The sequence below is a fragment of the Bombina bombina genome, chromosome 4, assembly GCF_027579735.1.
Source record: "Bombina bombina isolate aBomBom1 chromosome 4, aBomBom1.pri, whole genome shotgun sequence".
Taxonomy (NCBI): Eukaryota; Metazoa; Chordata; class Amphibia; order Anura; family Bombinatoridae; genus Bombina; species Bombina bombina.
The window spans coordinates 691,611,552-691,631,482 of record NC_069502.1 but is presented as its reverse complement, the minus strand read 5'-3'; the positions used below and the strand labels follow the sequence as shown (position 1 = coordinate 691,631,482).

The 19,931-nt window shown below is 37.7% G+C and overlaps 1 protein-coding gene across 4 annotated transcripts in view; it reads left to right on the top strand.

The window, feature by feature from the left end:
* The window catches only part of TRAF3IP2 (TRAF3 interacting protein 2), a 121,821-nt gene that overhangs the window by 81,227 nt on the left and 20,663 nt on the right, over window positions 1-19,931 (top strand). For all 4 annotated transcript variants that reach the window (XM_053710869.1, XM_053710867.1, XM_053710866.1 and 1 more), the window contains 3 exons: window positions 132-220; window positions 10,090-10,158; window positions 15,664-15,768. In XM_053710869.1, the coding sequence (XP_053566844.1) occupies window positions 132-220; window positions 10,090-10,158; window positions 15,664-15,768 (263 nt within the window). The remainder of the gene's footprint in view (window positions 1-131; window positions 221-10,089; window positions 10,159-15,663; window positions 15,769-19,931) is intronic.

The window sequence follows — 19,931 nt, the reverse complement described above, 5'->3', positions numbered from 1 at the left end:
TTATTTATTGCATTGTACGCACATTTGAAACACTATTTTTTTTCTATTATATAAGTTGTGTTACAATCATTGACAAGGTAAAATTATATGTGAACCAAAGATATTAATAACAAGTCAATATCATCATGCAGGTAGAATCTTCATAACCTATTCCATGGACACTGCTCTTGAAGTTATTGCACTTGCAAATCTTCTTTGCCAAAATGGATTTTTAACAACAGTGAGTACTATTTAGCTATTAAGGTGACATATTTGGACTGGTTCAGTAGTCACAAACATATTTTACTCTTCATACTTCCATGTAAAAGGCCTTTCTAGAAGTTTAGAATAAACATGTTCTAAGGGGACTGTCACAGCCTAATTTTTCAAGACTCGTTATGCTCATGCATTATATCCCAGGACTGGTGTAAAGCTAAAGTGGTGGCACTTTTTTAAAAAGGAAGTAGGTCTGATCTAGGAAGCTATAGACCTAGCCTGAAATTGGTAGTGGGGAAGATCCTGGAAGGGAGTATAAGAGATTATATTCAAGAGTATATTTCGGAAAACAAAATTCTGAGTTTAAGTAAGAATGGCTTTATGAGATATAGATCATGTCAAACAAATCTAATTAGACTCTATAAGGAAGTAAGCAACAAGATATATAAAGGTAAATCAGTTGATGCAAAATTACTTGGATTTTGCAAAGTTTTTTGATACAATGCCACATGAGTGATTATTGTGAAAATGAAGGGACTGGGATTATCTGAAAATGTCAGATTATGGAAAATAATTGGATAAAAGGGAGAAACGAGTTGTAATAAATGGATCATACTCAGATTGAACAAAATGTATTAATGGGATCCCCACGGATCAGTGCTGGGCCCTGTTCTTTTTAATATTTTTGCAAATAATACAAAGCTGTTTTTCAAATGGATTTACAAAAACTGGAAAAATGGGCCGGTGAATAGCAAATGAGATTTAATAATCATAAATGTAAGGTTCTACATTTTGAAAGCAAAAATATTACCTATTATTTAAATGGGGCTAGACTTAGCAAAAAGAGGAGGGAAAGGATTTAAGCATACTTATAGATGAAAAGCTAAGAATGACTATGTAATGCAAGGCAGCAGCTTCTAAGGCTAAGAATCTATTAGCATGTATTAAAAAAGACATATATACAAGTGAAAAAAGCAATAAATCCCTCCTAAGACTTCACATTGAGTATGGAGTGCAGTTCTGGGGACCAATTTTTTTTTTTTTAAAAAAAGGACATTGCAGAATTAGAAATAGCTCAGGGAAGGGCCTGAGAAACTAATAAGGGCAATGGAGGTTTTAAACTATGCTGAGATGTTAGCCAAATTGGCTTGGAAATGAGTTGCACAATTCTCAACAAAGAAAAGAGTGCTGACCCCTCAAAATATTTTTGCTATTCTGTTGAATAGGCATTATACCTTATACCATGTGTATGATTGTATTGATAGTATAGGTAAAGGTAAACCTTAAATTCATGAATAAGGAGCGAATTTAAAAAAGGGAACCAATATTGCCTTACCTACTAATATATGCATGACTGTGATATAGGGGCCGATATATCAGCGGATCATGTCCAACAGACATCGATGAATGCCGACAGCATACACTGCATTTATCATTGCACAAGCAATTGGCCGCTAGCAGGGGTGTCAATCAGCCCGATCGTATGAGATCGGGCTGATTGATGGCCGCAGCCTCAGGGCAGGCGAACCAGTTAAAGAGCAGCAGTCTTAAGACCGCTGCTTCATAACTGCTGTTTCCAGCGCAGAAACAGGTAAATAAATATGCCCCATAGGCACAGGGAAAGGTAATCTTAAAGCAGCTCCCACTATAGAAGGAGCTTAGCTGAGAAGGGATCTCAGATTTGTGGCTTTTTGTCCTTTTCCAGTATGATTGATTACATTGTTTCGCCAAGTGTGTTAGTGAAATCCACCCTGTTCCAAATTATTATGCCAATGATATATTTCTCATTTACCTAAATAATTGATGTAAACAACAGTCAGCATAATTCTCATGTTATCAACTATTAAGAGTACAATTCAAATTTTATTGAACAAACCTCCTAATGATAACAGTATTTTTTTTCAAAATAAAAAACTTAAAATGCACTGTTCCAAATTATTACACACAGTAAGTTTGAAAACACTTTATAGGTTGTAAAGAACTGAAAATGGTCATTTGTTGTGTTTGCAGCATATTTACTGAAATCAAAAGCTATTTCAATCAAACTTTGAACAACATTTTAACTTTTTAAACATTTTTACAGGTCACGTTACATTTTAACATAGGACCCCTTATTTGATAGCAGCTTCACAAGTCTTGCATCCATTGAACTTGTGAGTTTTTGGACAGTTTCTGCTTGAATTTGTTTGCAAGATGTCAGAATAGCCTCCCAGAGCTGCTGTTTGGATTTAAACTGCCTCCCACCCTCATAGATCTTTTGCTTGAGGATGCTCCAAAGGATCTCAATAGGATTGAGGTCAGGGGAGGATGGAGGCCACACCATGACTTTCTCTCCTTTTATCCCCATAGCAGCCATTGATGAAGAGGTATTCTTTGCAGCATGAGATGTTGCATTGTCATGCATGAAGATGATTTTATTACGGAAAGCATAGTTCTTCCTTCTGTACCAGGGAAGGAAGTGGTCTGTCAGGAACTCCACATACTTTGCAGAGGTCATCTTTACACCTTCGGGGACCAGCTCTCTTCCCATGATTCCGGCCCAAAACATGACTCCACCACCGCCTTGCTGACGTTGTAGTCTTGTTGGAACAGGGTGGCCGTCCACCAACCATCCACTACTCCATCCATCTTGACCATCCAGGGTTGCACGGCACTCATCAGTGAACAGGACTGTTTGAAAATTAGTCTTCATGTATTTTTCTGCCCAATGCAGCCATTTCTGCTTGTGAGCATTGGTTAGTGGTGGCCAAATGGAAGGTTTATGCACAGTTGCAAGACTCTGGAGGACTCTACACCTTGATGTCCGTGGGACTCCAGAGGCACCAGCAGCTTCAAATATCTGTTTGCTGCTATGTAATGGTATTTTAGCAGCTGCTCTCTTGATCCGATGCATGGATCTGGCAGAAATGTTCCTCAATGTGCCGTTATCTGCACAAACCCGTCTGTGCTCTGAATCAGCCAGAAATCTCTTAATAGTGCGATGATCACGTTTAAGTTTTCATGAAATATCTAATGTTTTCATACCTCGTCCAAGGCATTGAACTATTTCACTCTTTTCGGCAGCAGAGAGATCCTTTTTCTTCCTCATATTGCTTGAAAATGGTGCTCTGCTTAATAATGTGGAACACCCTCCTTTAGTAGTTTTTCCTTTAATTGGGCTCACCTGGCAATCTAATTATCACAGGTGTCCGAGATTGTTTTCAGTGATCAAAAGATCCCTGAGACACAGTGCCATCCATGAGTTAAACTGAAAAAAAATATATTTAATCTTTGTGACACTGAAATAGAATTTGGATAATAATTTGGAACAGGGTGTAATGGTTACTAGTAAATAAGCATGACACTACAATTCAATTTGATACCATTGTGACACTAGTTTTGGAACTCTAGTTGTCTCTCTACTGGTAGTATAAGTGAGATTTATCCCTTCTGAGGATTAAAGTTTTGCCTTCCTTACTAGTACACTATTACACAGCACATTCCCTGTCACACAATATTAACATCATCTGAATCCCATTAAACGATAATAACTACACATCTTTTTGAATGTTAATCTTACTCTGTGGAGTTTAAGGCCTAGATTTAGAGTTTGGCGGTAGCCGTGAAAACCAGCGTTAGAGGCTCCTAACGCTGGTTTTAGGCTACCGCCGGTATTTGGAGTCAGTCAGGAAAGGGTCTAACGCTCACTTTGCAGCCGCGACTTTTCCATACCGCAGATCCCCTTACGTCAATTGCGTATCCTATCTTTTCAATGGGATCTTTCTAACTCCGGTATTTAGAGTCGTGGCTGAAGTGAGCGTTAGAAATCTAACGACAAAACTCCAGCCGCAGAAAAAAGTCAGTAGTTAAGAGCTTTCTGGGCTAACGCCGGTTTATAAAGCTCTTAACTACTGTGCTCTAAAGTACACTAACACCCATAAACTACCTATGCACCCCTAAACCGAGGCCCCCCCACATCGCCACCACTCCATAAAAATTTTTTTAACCCCTAATCTTCCACTCCGTACACTGCCGCAAACTACATTATCCCTATGTACCCCTAATCTGCTGCCCCTAACACCGCCGACCCCTATATTATATTTATTAACCCCTAATCTGCCCCCCACAACGTCGCCGCCAGCTACCTACACTTATTAACCCCTAATCTGCCGTCTGCACGCCGCCGCCAGCTACATTATAGCTATGTACCCCTAATCTGCTGCCCCTAACACCGCCGACCCCTATATTATATTTATTAACCCCTAATCTGCCCCCTACAACGTCGCCTCCACCTGCCTACACTTATTAACCCCTAATCTGCCGAGCGGACCGCACCGCTATTATAATAAAGTTATTAACCCCTAATCCGCCTCACTAACCCTATAATAAATAGTATTAACCCCTAATCTGCCCTCCCTAACATCGCCGACACCTAACTTCAAACATTAACCCCTAATCTGCCGACTGGAGCTCACTGCTATTCTAATAAATGTATTAACCCCTAAAGCTAAGTCTAACCCTAACACTAACACCCTAATTGTAGATAATTGTTGGTATTTTATTTAATTAATTTATTGATAGTGTAGTGTTAGGTTTAATTGTAACTTAGGTTAGGATTTATTTTACAGGTAACTTTGTAATTATTTTAACCAGGTACAATAGCTATTAAATAGTTAATAACTATTTAATAGTTACCTAGTTAAAATAATTACAAAATTACCTGTAAAATAAATCCTAACCTAAGTTACAATTAAACCTAACACTACACTATCAATAAATTAATTAAATAAAATACCAACAATTATCTACAATTAAACCTAACACTACACTATCAATAAATTAATTAAATACAATATCTACAATTATCTACAATTAAACCTAACACTACACTATCAATAAATTATTTAAATACAATATCTACAAATAAATACAATGAAATAAACTAACTGATTGGCTGATTAAGAACTATTAAATAGTTCTTAACTATTTAATAGCTATTGTACCTGGTTAAAATAAATACAAAGTTGCCTGTAAAATAAATATTAATCCTAAAATAGCTATAATATAATTATAATTTATGTTGTAGCTATATTAGGGTTTATTTTACAGGTAAATATTTAGATTTAAATAGGAATAATTTATTTAATAAGAGTTAATTAATTTCGTTAGATTTAAATTATATTTAACTTAGGGGGGTGTTAGTGTTAGGGTTAGACTTAGCTTTAGGGGTTAATACATTTATTAGAATATCGGTGAGCTCCAGTCGGCAGATTAGGGGTTAATGTTTGAAGTTAGGTGTCGGCGATGTTAGGGAGGGCAGATTAGGGGTTAATACTATTTATTATAGGGTTAGTGAGGCGGATTAGGGGTTAATAATTTTATTATAATAGCGGTGCGGTCTGCTCGGCAGATTAGGGGTTAATAAGTGTAGGCAGGTGGAGGCGACGTTGTGGGGGGCAGATTAGGGGTTAATAAATATAGGGGTCGGCGGTGTTAGGGACAGCAGATTAGGGGTACATAGGGATAATGTAAGTAGCGGCGGTTTACGGAGCGGCAGATTAGGGGTTAATAATAATATGCAGGGGTCAGCGATGGCGGGGGCGGCAGAATAGGGGTTAATAAGTGTAAGGTTAGGGGTGTTTAGACTCGGGGTTCATGTTAGGGTGTTAGGTGCAGACGTAGGAAGTGTTTCCCCATAGCAAACAATGGGGCTGCGTTAGGAGCTGAACGCGGCTTTTTTGCAGGTGTTAGGTTTTTTTTCAGCTCAAACAGCCCCATTGTTTTCTATGGGGGAATCGTGCACAAGCACGTTTTTGAAGCTGGCCGAGTCCGTAAGCAACTCTGGTATCGAGAGTTGCAGTGGCGGTAAAAATGCCTGTACGCTCCCTTTTTGGAGCCTAACGCAGCCATTCTGTGAACTCTCAATACCAGAGGTATTTAAAAGGTGCGGCCAGAAAAAAGCCAGCGTTAGCTACGCGGGTTGTTACCGACAAAACTCTAAATCTAGGCGTAAGTGTTTTTAACTTATGAATGTGTAGCAATTCTATCAATAAAATATTAGGAATGAAAGTTTATGTTATATTTATTTCGCAATTTGATGTAATATAATATACTTTAACAATACATATTTATTGAGGGGTCAGCACTCTTTTCTTTGTTGCAAATTGTGCAACTCATTTACAAGTGAATCTATTAAGTGCGTTTCCCTTCTATAGGTACTTGATATAATCTCTAAATAATTACAGCACTTATAATACAGTATTTATTATTATTATTATCTTATCAACCCCTTTTCATTAAGTTTAGCCAAATTGGGTCTGTTTACTCTAGAAAAAGAGAGTATGATGAGGTGATATAATCACTTGATACAAATATATTCAAGGCCCATATACAGAGTTGGCGGAAGGGCAGTTTATTCCAATGTAATTGTTTGTGATAAGAGATCACACTTTAAGGCTAGAGGAAAGATTTAATGTCCAGCAACATAAACTTTTTTTCACTGTAAGAGGATCTCTTTACCTAAGGAGGTAGTGAATGCCAATATCTTAGATACATTTAGAAATGTCTGAGATACATTTCTGGCTAAAAACAGCATTGAGAGATATGATTGCTTGTGTTAATTGGGTCAGCTTTCTAAATGTATTAAGTAAGCAAGTACAATTGGCAGCTTCTTTATCATAAACCCTCGGGCCAGATTACGAGTGGCGCGCTAACTGTTGTACGCAAGCGATATCAGGTTTATCGCAGCTGTTTAAAAGCATTGAAAGTAGCGTGGGTATTACAAGTTGAAAGTAAATGCTTTTTCTCAAGCACAATTGAATTTAATGCACATCAGGGTAGCAAGACCTTGGCACTCTGGTACTGTTACGCTCAAAATACATCAAAATTATATTAAAAAGTACAGTTACACCCATAATAACACCATCTTATAACAATTATTGAAACAAATTGCATAAAATAGTTATAAGGGCTCAAAGATATGAAGACATGCAAAGGGCATGTTCTTCACACAGGGGAATATGATCTAAGTATTTATAAATATATATTCCTATATATGTATAGGAAGGGGAGCAAGTACCCAAAATGTCACACATTAAAGAATTGTTTCACTGTATTTGAAGTCCAGTGAATGCGGGTCTTTTTTCTACAAGTATTTATCTTCATTAGACCGAACCCTGGCTGTTGTCCTGTGAAGTGAGAGTGTGGGCCCTTTTGGACTTCTATATACATTTTTATATAGGTATATATATATATATATTTCCATCTTAATATGAGGAGAGTCCACGGCTTCATTCATTACTTGTGGGAATACAGAACCTGGCCACCAGGAGGAGGCAAAGACACCCCAGCCAAAGGCTTAAATACCTCCCCCACTCCCCTCATCCCCCAGTCCTTCTTTGCCTTTCGTCACAGGAGGATGGCAGAGAAGTGTCGGAAGATTCAGAGTAGTCTCTTATGGAGGGTAGTACTCTTCGGAATGGGACTGGAGTTTTAAGTAGTCTTGTCAGCCTCTCAGTGAGAGCATTGACGAATGTTAGGGTCTGGAGATGCAGGGAGAGTCTTTCTGCAAAACCATCCAGACTCGTATTAACAGCTCCTTAAGCAATCAGTGTTGACGAGTTTCACTGCCTGCTTCTATCACTCAAGTCCATGTCAGGAGCGATGCTACAACACTGTCAAACTTGAGAAGCTGTGTTCCTCTTGCACGGCGTAGATTCTGGTAAGATTGTTTAATTTGTTATACCTGTAATAATAACGGAAGAAGACAGTGTCACAGTGTGACTCCTTTATCTGTATAGAATCAAGGGTTAATATCTCCATAAGGTGATTATTGAACAGGGGGGGATGTATACATTATGTTATATTGTGTTTTTTGCTGCGATATGTGTGAGATATGGCTTTGGCAATGTGTTAACAGTCAGGCTCTTAGCCAGGAGAGGGTTTTCGGAGAGTGTAATGGATACTCTCATTCAAGCTAGAAAGCCGGTTACCCGTCGCATCTATCATAAGGTGTGGAGGACCTACCTACTCTGGTGTGAGACTCGTGGTTATCCCTGGCATAAGGTCAGGGTATGCAGAATACTTTCCTTCCTCCAAGAGGGTTTGGAGAAGGGACTTGCAGCCAGTTCCTTAAGGGGACAGATTTCGGCTCTATCTGTGTTGTTACACAAGAAGCTCACTGAGATTCCTGATATTCAGTCTTTTGTTCAGGCTCTATCAAGTATCAAGCCTGTATTTAGACATTCTGCTCCTCATTGGAGTTTGAATCTGGTTCTTAGGGTTTTGCAGAAGGCTCTGTTTGAGCCGATGCATTCTCTTTACAATAAAACACTGTCTTGGAAGGTTCTTTTTCTACTGGCTATTGCTTCTGAGTTGGCGGCCTTGCAATGTGAGCCTCCTTACCTGGTTTTTCATCCTGAGAAGGCTGTCCTTCGCACTGGGGTGGGATTTCTCCCTAAGGTTGTGTCTGATTGCAACATCAATCAGGAGATTGTAGTTCCTTCTCTGTGTCCTAACCCTTCTTCCTCAAAGGAAAGGTTACTTCATAACTTGGATGTGGTTCAAGCTTTGAAATTTTATCTTCAGGCTACGAAGGATTTCAGACAGACTTCTGCATTGTTTGTCATCTATTCGGGGAAGCGCAAGGGGCAAAGGGCTTCTTCCACTTTCCCTATATTTTTGGCTGAGGAATATGATTTGTTTAGCTTATGAGTCAGCGGGACATAAGCCTCCTCAGAGTATTACAGCTCACTCAACTAGAGCTGAGGCTTTTTCTTGGGCCTTCAAGCAGATTTGTAAGGCGGCTACCTGGTCCTCCTTACATACTTTTTCAAAGTTTTACAAATTTGACGTTTTTGCTTCGGCTGAAGCAGCTTTTGGGAGAAAGGTTTTTACAGGCTGTGGTGCCCTCAGAATAGGGTCTGTCTCTCTTTTTACCCTCCCGTTTTCATTCAGTGTCCTCTGGAGTTTGGGTATTTGTTTCCCACAAGTAATGAATGAAGACGTGGACTCTACTCGTATTAAGACAGAAAACATAAATTATGCTTACCTGATAATTTAATTTCCATCTGTACGAGGAGAGTCCACGGCCCCCGTCCGGGTCTCCATTGGGCGGACCTAAATTTATTTTGTTTTTCTTCTGGCACCATTTATACCCTGATATTTCTCCTACTGTTCCTTGTTCCCTCGGCAGAATGACTGGGGGATGAGGGGAGTGGGGGAGGTATTTAATCCTTTGGCTGGGGTGTCTTTGCCTCCTCCTGGTGGCCAGGTTCTGTATTCCTGCAAGTAATGAATGAAGCCATGGACTCGCCTTGTACAGATGAAAATGAAATTATCAGGTAAGCATAATTTATGTTTTTTTTACCAAAAAAGCATCAGATATATCTAGAAATAGGTATTAATGAATAAATAGAACATTGGAATGTGAAATATTCATATTTCATATCAGGTTAGTGCACTTGAGAAAATGCAATCAGGTTTGCGCAACTTGTTGGGGGTTTTGTGCTCCATTGAAGTCTGTAGGAGAATACGTTAACACAGTGATCATATTGTAACGTCGGCTTTTTGTGCACGTCAGGTTATCGCGCAAGCAAAAACTTTTTATTTTCAACTTGTAATACGCTCAGTACCAGCTTGCCGAAGTCGAGTGCAGTTAGCACGCGAGCAGGAGCGATAAATAGTGCTCCACTCCTAATCTAGCCCTCACTCATCCGAAAATGAATGTATGTTTAGTTCAGAATATACCCTACCTAAGTTTAAAAATATTAAAACTTAAATAGGTGTATCCATGTTTAATTATGGATCCAATGCCTTTCTTTTTTTAATAAAAATCTTGATTTGTACTTTTCATAGTTCCCAAAGTGAACATGCCTTTGCTCTTGTCGTGATGGTTATTTTGTGACTTTGATCTAGGTTGACATATTTGAAACAGCTATTCGTGGAATGGACATTATACATTGGATGGAAAGATATCTCCGTAACGTAAGTGAAAGTGAAATAATTACATAAAAATGTCAAGTAATATATCAATCACCTTTTAGATATATAGTAAAAGAAGATAAAATGAAATGTACTTAAATAGTTTTTGTAATCACAGTATTCTTTTACTACTAGTTAAGAAAAGTTTGTTTTAAAAAAATGAAGTTATTCTAGCTGTGGTTTATATTAAAGGCAAGATACAAGTACCTTGCTTTAACTCAATTTACTTCTCCAGTTGCCAGGGATGGCTCAAGCATTGGGGCCAAATTATCAAGGAAAAGAGATTAAACTTCTTGCGCTATAAATCCAACAGCAAGGACCAGCACCACAGATGGATACTAGTTCCCTACAAACTAGCAAAAGGAATATTGAAGTGAAAAAGCAAGTACTGTGGGCGTCTTAAAGGGCAAGTCAAAAAAATATATGAGTTGATTATGTCCTAATACATATGAAAAAAATCTTTTAACAAATGATAGGTAAATGATCAAGAAAAAAAAATCTTTTAACAAATGATAGGTAAATGATCAAGAAAAAAACAACAGCCAATTGAAATGAATGTTAAAATATAATTTAATTAGACTTTACTAAATGTATTAAAAGAGTTGTAAGCGAAATAATTCATACAATGAGATAAATATAAAAAGACAATACTAAATGTGCATAAATAAATGCATAAAAACTTGTTTATATAAAATGAGTAATTCTCTGTAAGTGACCTATCTATGTAGAGAGAAGACCTCTAAAGACACTTCACAATACTTAGCCTCTGCTGCAGACAGGGTTAAGGAAGCAAAAAAGCAGTACTAATGAGAGAAAACGAATCCTGGTTATTTAAGCAAAATAACAATGAGCTGCAACAATGATGCTCAATTCAATTTCAAAGTTTTAGGGTTGGTGTAAAACGGCAATCCTGCGCAGGTTATAGCCGTGGAGAAACAGTACCTTAATTTGTTCAGGAGCTCCAAGTGTTTTTGTAATCCAGTGTAGCGGTTATACCGCCAGCATGAAACAGCTCTGGGAACACTCTGTGTGTGATGGGAAGAAAGCCGCCAAGCTCCTCTCCCCTGCACACTCTGGAATTCCACCCTCAGCTGTGTGATGTCCGTTTGTTGCTTCAGTGTTTCCTGGAGTATGGTGTCCTTAGTGAGTCACAATAGTGTGAAGAAAGTAGTTCTGGAACCGCTACACTGGATTACAAAAACACTTGGTGCTCCTGAACAAATTTAGGTACTGTTTCTCCACGGCTATAACCTGCGCAGGATTGCCGTTTTACACCAATCCTAAAACTTTGAAATTGAATTGAGCATCATTGTTGCAGCTCATTGTTATTTTGCTTAAATAACCAGGATTCGTTTTCTCTCATTAGTACTGCTTTTTTGCTTCCTTAACCCTGTCTGCAGCAGAGGCTAAGTATTGTGAAGTGTCTTTAGAGGTCTTCTCTCTACATAGATAGGTCACGTACAGAGAATTACTCATTTTATATAAACAAGTTTTTATGCATTTATTTATGCACATTTAGTATTGCCTTTTTATATTTATCTCATTGTATGAATTATTTCGCTTACAACTCTTTTAATACATTTAGTAAAGTCTAATTAAATTATATTTTAACATTCATTTCAATTGGCTGTTGTTTTTTTTCTTGATCATTTACCTATCATTTGTTAAAAGATTTTTTTTCTTGATCATTTGCCTATCATTTGTTAAAAGATTTTTTTCATATGTATTAGGACATAATCAACCCGATCAGATACGATTGTGTTGATTGACACCCCCATGCTAGTGGCCGCGAATCTGCAGGGGGTGGCATTGCACAAGCAGTTCAGCTGAGTGGATCATGTCGGACAGACGTTTAAAGGGACATAATACTCATATGCTAAATCCCTTGAAACTGATGCAGTATAACTGTAAAAAGCTGACAAGAAAATATCACCTGAGCATCTCTATGTAAAAAGGAAGTTATTTTACCTCACAATCTCCTCAGCTCAGCAGAGTAAGTTCTTTGTAAAAGTTATACTTCAGCTGCTGTCCAGCTGCAGGTAAAAAAAAGGAAATAAAGAAATGGACAGCAGCCAATCAGCATCAGCAGTGCTGAGGTCATGAACTCTTTTACTGTGATCTCATGAGATTTCACTTAAAGGGACATTAAACCCAACATTTTTATTTCATGATTCAGACAGAGAATACAATTTTAAACAAAAAAAAATGTACTTCTATTATCTAATTTGCTTCAATATTTAGATATCCTTTGTTAAAGAAATAGCAATGCACATGGGTGAGCCAATCACATGAGGCAAATATGTGCAGCCACCAATCAGAATCTACTGAGCCTATCTAGATATGCTTTTCAGGAAGGAATATCAAGAGAATGAAGCAAATTAGATAACAGAAGTATGTTAGAAAATTGTTTAAAATGGTATTCTCTATTTGAATCATGAAATAGAAAATTTGGGTTTAATGTCCCTTTAACTCTCGTGAGATTTCATAGTAATCTTCCTTAAACTGAATAGGGAAATAATATCGCTGTCCCGTGACAGACATACTGATTTGCTGCTTAAAGTCCTTTGCAATAGGGTTTGAATACTTAGCACATTTTGAGGTAAAACATCTTTCTTTTTTACATAGAGATGTTCAGGTGATATTTTCTAGTCAGCTTTTTACAGCTTTTACAGCTTTTTTCAAGTGTTTCAACACGTGGGTATCATGGCCCTTTAATAAATCGGCCCCATTGTGTTGTCTGGTTTCAAAAACGAAATGATGCCCCAACTCTCTATCTACTACAACCTAAACTCTAGTCTGCAATCTCATACTGATTGAGGTTTCACTTAAAGGGATAGTCTAGTCAAAATTGAACTTTCATGATTCAGATAGATAATGCAATTTTAAGCAACTTTCTAATTAACTCTTATTATCATTTTTTCTTCGTTCTCTTGGTATCTTTATTTTAAAAAGTTGGAATGTAAGCTTAGGAGCCGTTCCATTTTTGGTTCAGACCCTGGGTAGTGCTTGCTGATTGGTAGCTACATTTAGACCAAGAGAATGAAGAAAAATTGATAATAGGAGAAAATTATTAAAGGGACACTTAACCCACATTTTTTTCTTTTGTGATTCAGATAGAGCATGAAATTTTAAGCAACTTTCTAATTTACTCCTATTATAAAAAAAAATTAATTCTCTTGGTATCTTTATTTGAAATGCAAGAATGTAAGTTTAGATGCCGGCCCATTTTTGGTGAACAACCTGGGTTGTTCTTGCTGATTGGGGGATAAATTAATCCACCAATAAAAAAGTGCTGTCCAGAGTCTGAACCAATAATCCTACGTTTTGTTCCTTTCCAGTATCTCCAAAACCAGTTTTATTCATATAACCAGAGAATGAAAGAAGGGTTATATTACCTACATAAAATAGACCTACATTAGAAGAAATGTCTATCCAGAATATAACATAACACAACTAGACAGTGGTATTGGAACATTACCACAGCATTATTGGTAGACAGCCATACCCCAAAATCATAGCATTCCGTTTAAAAACAAAAACTGTAATACATATTATAAGATACTCTTTTGGATGTGAAATAAAACCAAAACATTATACAGTGTAAGGATTGGGTAATATATGGACTTTTGGTAGATTACTGTATTCAAAATGTTTGTTTTAAAGGGTCATTAAACTCCTATTTAATTCCCTTAATGACCATGTTGTCCCCTGTACGTCGCTGGTCATTAAGGGTTTTTTAGGCCATAATAGCTTGGGTCCCGCCATGAGCTGCAGGACCACACTATTATGACCTCGCTCCCTGCTGCAGGCATCCTGGAATAGAGAGACTGCGCAATCAAAAAAGCAATCCCCATTCAAATAGGGTTAAAGATGCCAAAAGATGAAGCTCCGCCTCTTCATACTGATCGCCACCATCTTGGAACACAGGTATTCTCACACACTGTAACAGAAGCAGGGTTCATTTATAGATAAGTAAGGATGCCAGCTTTTTGACAACTGTATTATGTACTTCAGGTTAGGATGCATTACACAGAGCAGAAGCTTTACATTTTTGCAGTGGCTGCATTGTTATTTGGTATTGCTGAGTGATTGTCTTTAATATATTTTGTGTAACTTTAAAACTGTAGAAACATTTTTAAAAGCTACCAAAAACATCAGGCAATATCACTGATTTGCAAGTGTGCACCGTTTCTGTTACAGGGTGTGAGACTATGTAAGCTGCAAGATGTCGGTGCGCAGTATAAAGAGGCAGACACTTTTATCTTTTAAAATAAGAGAACTGTTTCAAAGAGCTGCAGGCACAAGAGAAAATACAATAACATGGTGTGTAGTAACTATTCTATTGTAGTTGCGCTCAGCAGTTTAGTGTCACTTTGATATTCAAATGTTCTTGCTGCTACAAGGGAAGGAAAGCATTGTACAAACTTCTTATCATTCCATGAAATCTGCATTAAGAAATCATATTATATAAAAGACAAAATAAATGTAATAATCATGTTGAACTAAACTCAAATATCTGCACTAGATTGAAATAAATTGGGGTTACGGAATCCAGCAAAACCCTGTTACATTGCTCTTACAACTAATATAGAATGTTGAATAAATATAGATTTTTTTAGTAATTCAACATTTTAATATTGAACACCAGTAGCACTAAGATATTGGGCTTAATTTATTAAGCAACAGATGCTGCTTTGGAGCCCTTTTGTTTTAGGTCCACCAGAAACGGAAGTTAAGAAGCAGGGGTCATACGATCGGGATGATTGACGGCCCCTCCTAGCGGACGATTGGCCGCCAGTGAGCAGGGCGGCATTGCACAAGCATTTAGCGAGTTTGAGCAGACAGCACTACAGCAAATCATCTCCGCTCAACCTTTGTTAAATCTACCTTATTGCCTCCTTTTGCTGCTGAAGCTGTTGACAACATAATGAAAACTGTGCATGACATGGAGACTACCATCATGAAGTGCTCAAAGAAGGGCCTACCCGGACTCCTGACACTAATGACCCCTGTCTGGAATTTCCCGCTTGCGTCCAGGAGATTTAATAGAGAGCGGCTTCCGAGTATTAAAAGTTCCAAGTGGCCCTAAGTGACAATGGTGCACTGGTAAACATCACATGGTTGTGTCATTCAGCTTAGTCTAGAGTCAGCTGCATTAGGGTGTGCCTGATCACACTTGGCACCCCCTGTGTGCACATTAGGTCAGCAGTTTACTTGAGATTTTTTTTTTTGTGCCCCTTTAGCAAACTGAGATTTCTGTAGTATGGAATTAGCAAACAACTGTACAACACATCATAGCTATTTGTGTATTAGATTATGTTTAACTACAGTACTGTCCCTCTTTCCTATGTCATCTGGGTGTCTGATGAGGGGACCTCATATGCTCTGTAAGCTTCCAAACCTTATAGCCAGCTTTTAAAAGGTTTTACCTTTACTCATCTCCCATTAACAAATATGTTTTTTAGTGATATAACTGTGCAAATTGTCATTAAATTTGTTTCTCAACAGAGGGAGGTCTTGATAATTATTGCTATTAGTCCTCAGTACAAAAGGGATGTGGAAGAAGATGCTAGTGATGACCATGGTTTACACACTAGATACATCCACAAAATGGTAAGCAGTGCAAAACTTTTTGTTATCCGTGGAAATGGCTAGAGAAATGTGCTCAGTGTAATTCAAAAAGTAAAACTAATATTTAGTAACAATTTTGGTGATTAAGCTGTATTAATATTGTTACAGTTAGACGATTGCTATGTTCACTTAAAAAGACATTAAACTTAAAGGGACATGACAGAAAGTAAATTGGAAAGTTGTTTAAAATTGCATGCTCTTTCTGAATCATGAAAGACAAAATTTGGGTTTCATGTCACTTTAACCCCTTGGCGACTTAGGACGTGTCAGGCACGTCCTACAAAAAATGACAGTTACGGACCAAGGACGTGCCTGGCACGTCCTCTGGGGTTTCAGGCGCTGGAGCTTCCAGCTTCTTTTAGGGTATTGCAGTGATGCCTCGATGTTGAGGCATCATGCAATACCCTTCACTAACCATCCAATGCAGAAAGAGACACTCTGTGGCCCTCTCTGCATCGGCCAGCGATGGTGTCGATCATTGGTGGGTGGTAGCCATAGAAGGGAGGTGGCTGGGTGGCCCATTGCTGGAGGAGGCAGGGGGGGTGAGGGGTGGGAGCGGGTGGGACTGCTCCTGCCCCCGCATGTAATTTAGTGAGGAACTTTGGAGAGGGGGGATCAGGGTTGGGAAATGGATCTGGGAGGGGGAGGGTATTGAAGGGGGACAGCTACACCATGAAAAAGGGTGTTTTAAAAATAAAATAAAACCAGCCAAAATGTATTACAAAGTGGGTACTGGCAGACAGCTGCCAGTACCTAACATGGCGGCAAGTAGGTAGAGGGGGTGGGTTAGAGAGCTGTTTGGGGGATTCAGGGAGGTTAGGGGTTAAGGGGGATCCTACACTGCAGAATATATATATATATATATATATATATATATATATATATATATATGTATATATATATATATATATATATATATATATATATATATATATGCTTTTATTTTAGTACTGGCAGACTTTCTGCCATTACTTAAGATGGGGATGGCAATTGTGGGGTAGGGGAGAGAAGAGAGCTGTGTAAGAGGGATCAGGGGGTGGGATGTGTCAGGTGGGAGGCTGATCTCTACACTAAAGCTAAAATTAACCCTACAAACTCCATACAGGCTAATTAACCCCTTTACTGGTGGGCCTAATACAAGTGTGGTGCGCAGCAGCGATTAGCGGCCTTCTAATTACCAAAAAGCAATGCCAAAGTCATATATGCCTGCTATTTCTGAACAAAGGGAATCCCAGAGAAGCATTTACAACCATTTGTGCCATAATTGCACAAGCTTTTTATAAATAATTTCAGTGAGAAAGGTTTGTGAAAAAGTAAACTTTTTTTTTTTATTTGATCACATTTGGCGGTGAAATGGTGGCATGAAATATACCAAAATGGGCCTAGATCAATACTTTGGGTTGTCTACTAAAAAAATATATATATATATACGTGTGAAGGGTTACTCAGGGATTCCTGACAGATATCAGTGTTACAATGTAACTATCACTAATTTAAAAAAAAAATGATTTGGCAATAGCAAAGTGCTACTTGTATTTATTGCCCTATAACTTGCAAAAAAAGCAAAGAACATGTAAACACTGGGTATTTCTAAACTCAGGACAACATTTAGAAACTATTTATCATGGGTGTTTTTTGGTTGTTGTAGATGTGTAACAGATTTTGGGGGGGTCAAAGTTAGAAAAAAAGTGTGTTTTTTCAATTTGTTCAACATATTTTATATTTTTATAGTAAATTATAAGATATGATGAAAATAATGGTAGAAAGTCCATTTAATGGCGAGAAGAATGGTATATAATATTTTCCTAACCACAGTGTGCTATTTAGCACTCCTCCCTGTGTTGAGTTGTGTTCATATTATGAGTTGAAAGTAAAAAGATAGCAGGAGAGCAAAAACCTAACACGCTCAAAAAAGTTGAGCTTTAAATATCGCAACCACGTTAACATATTTTCCTATAGACTTAAATGGAGCTTGCAAACAGGAAAAAAAAATATAACACCCATACTTCCGCATTTATTCAGTAAGCTAAACCCAACATGAATAATGAATATTTCACATTCCAATGTTCTTCACATAGTAGAATATGTTAATATCAATATCTGTACTGTATGTATGTGTGTGTATATATATAGATAGATTGATAGATAGATATATTTTGTTTTTGAAGGGAACTCACAGGACACGCTACCAAACCGGGAGAATGGCAATTATGCCACATAAGCTGTTTAAAAATTGATGTCTTGAAAAAGGCTTATGTTTATTGCCCAAACATTGACTTTTTTTATATTTGATTGATTACAAGTAAAAGATTTTTTATATAAAGTCCTGTGAGTGCCCATCAATAACGAAAAATATAAATTGATGGTATGAAAGATGCACCCAGGTGAAGTAATTAAAAGGAAGTAGGGATGAGTGCGTTGGAGCCCTTTGCAGTCAAGTAGCTAAAAACATGTAAAAACTTATTTATGCAATATTCATATTTAATAGGGAGAGGTGTATTAAACTCTAAACACGATATACTCACTGTCAGAATAGTGGGACTAGGGCCTGGAGTAAATATATAAAATTAAGTGCCTTATTGGATTCAACCAAAATTAAGGCTCCGGTGCAGACCCTCTAAAAATGAATATACGTTCAAAATAAGCAGTAAGAAAATACAGATAACTAAGTTTCTGTGTAAGAGAGGGATTACAGCACTCTTTTATTCCCGGTTATACCTTATATAGTATATCGGCTGGAAGACTTCTCAGACAAAAATCATATACATACGGGTATCGCAAATACATATAAGTTTATTTACAAAAAGCAAACAAGAAAGTATTGAGTATCTGTGAAATACTACACATCAAGGTATGCATATGTTTTTTGTCTGAGAAGTCTTCCAGCCTATATACTATATAAGGTATAACCGGGAATAAAAGAGTGCTGTAATCCCTCTTTTTCACAGAAACTTACGCCTAGATTTAGAGTTTTGCGGCAAAAGGGGTGCGTTAGCTACGCTTGTTTTTTTTCCCCCGCACCTTTTAAATGACGCTGGTATTGAGAGTTCTCTGAAGGGCTACGTTAGGCTCCAAAAAGGGAGCATACAGGCATATTTATCGCCACTTCAACTCTCAATACCAGCGATGCTTACGGTAGCGGCTAGCTGGAAAAACGTGCTCATGCACAATTCCCCCACAGGAAACAATGGGGCAGTTTGGGCTGAAAAAAAACCTAACACCTGCAAAAAAGCAGCGTTAAGCTACTAACGCAGCCCCATTGTTTCCTATGGGGAAACACTCTCTAAGTCTGCACCTAACACCCTAACATGTACCCCGAGTCTAAACACCCCTAACCTTACACTTATTAACCCCTAATCTGCCGCCCCCGCTATCACTGACCCCTGCATTTTATTATCAACCCCTAATCTGCCGCTCCGGACACCGCCGCAACCTACATTATACCTATGTACCCCTAATCTGCTGCCCACAACATCGCCGACCCCTATATTTATTAACCCCTAATCTGCTGCCCCAATGTCGCCGCTACCTTACCTACACTTATCAACCCCTAATCTGCCGACCGGACCTCGCCGCCACCAGGGCCGGTGCTAGGATTTTTGGCCACACAGGCGAGGATACATTTTGACGCCCCCCCCCTGCTTATTGGTGGATAAATTCAAATCAGACCGTGGTTGTGCTGCATAACACATCAGACCGTGGTTGTGCTGCATAACACATCAGACCGTGGTTGTGCTGCATAACACATCAGACAGTGGTTGTGCTGCATAACTATTATATACAGTTTATTATATATATATATATATATATAATATACTGTATATATATATATATATATATATATATATATATTATATATTATCTATATTATATATAATATATAAATAATATATATTATAAATAAATATATATATATATATATATTATAATATATATAATTATATATTATATAATTATATATATGTATATATGTATATATATATATATATATATATATATACTGTGTATATGTGTGTATATATATATATATATATATATATATACAGGGAGTGCAGAATTATTAGGCAAGTTGTATTTTTGAGGATTAATTTTATTATTGAACAACAACCATGTTCTCAATTAACCCAAAAAACTCATTAATATCA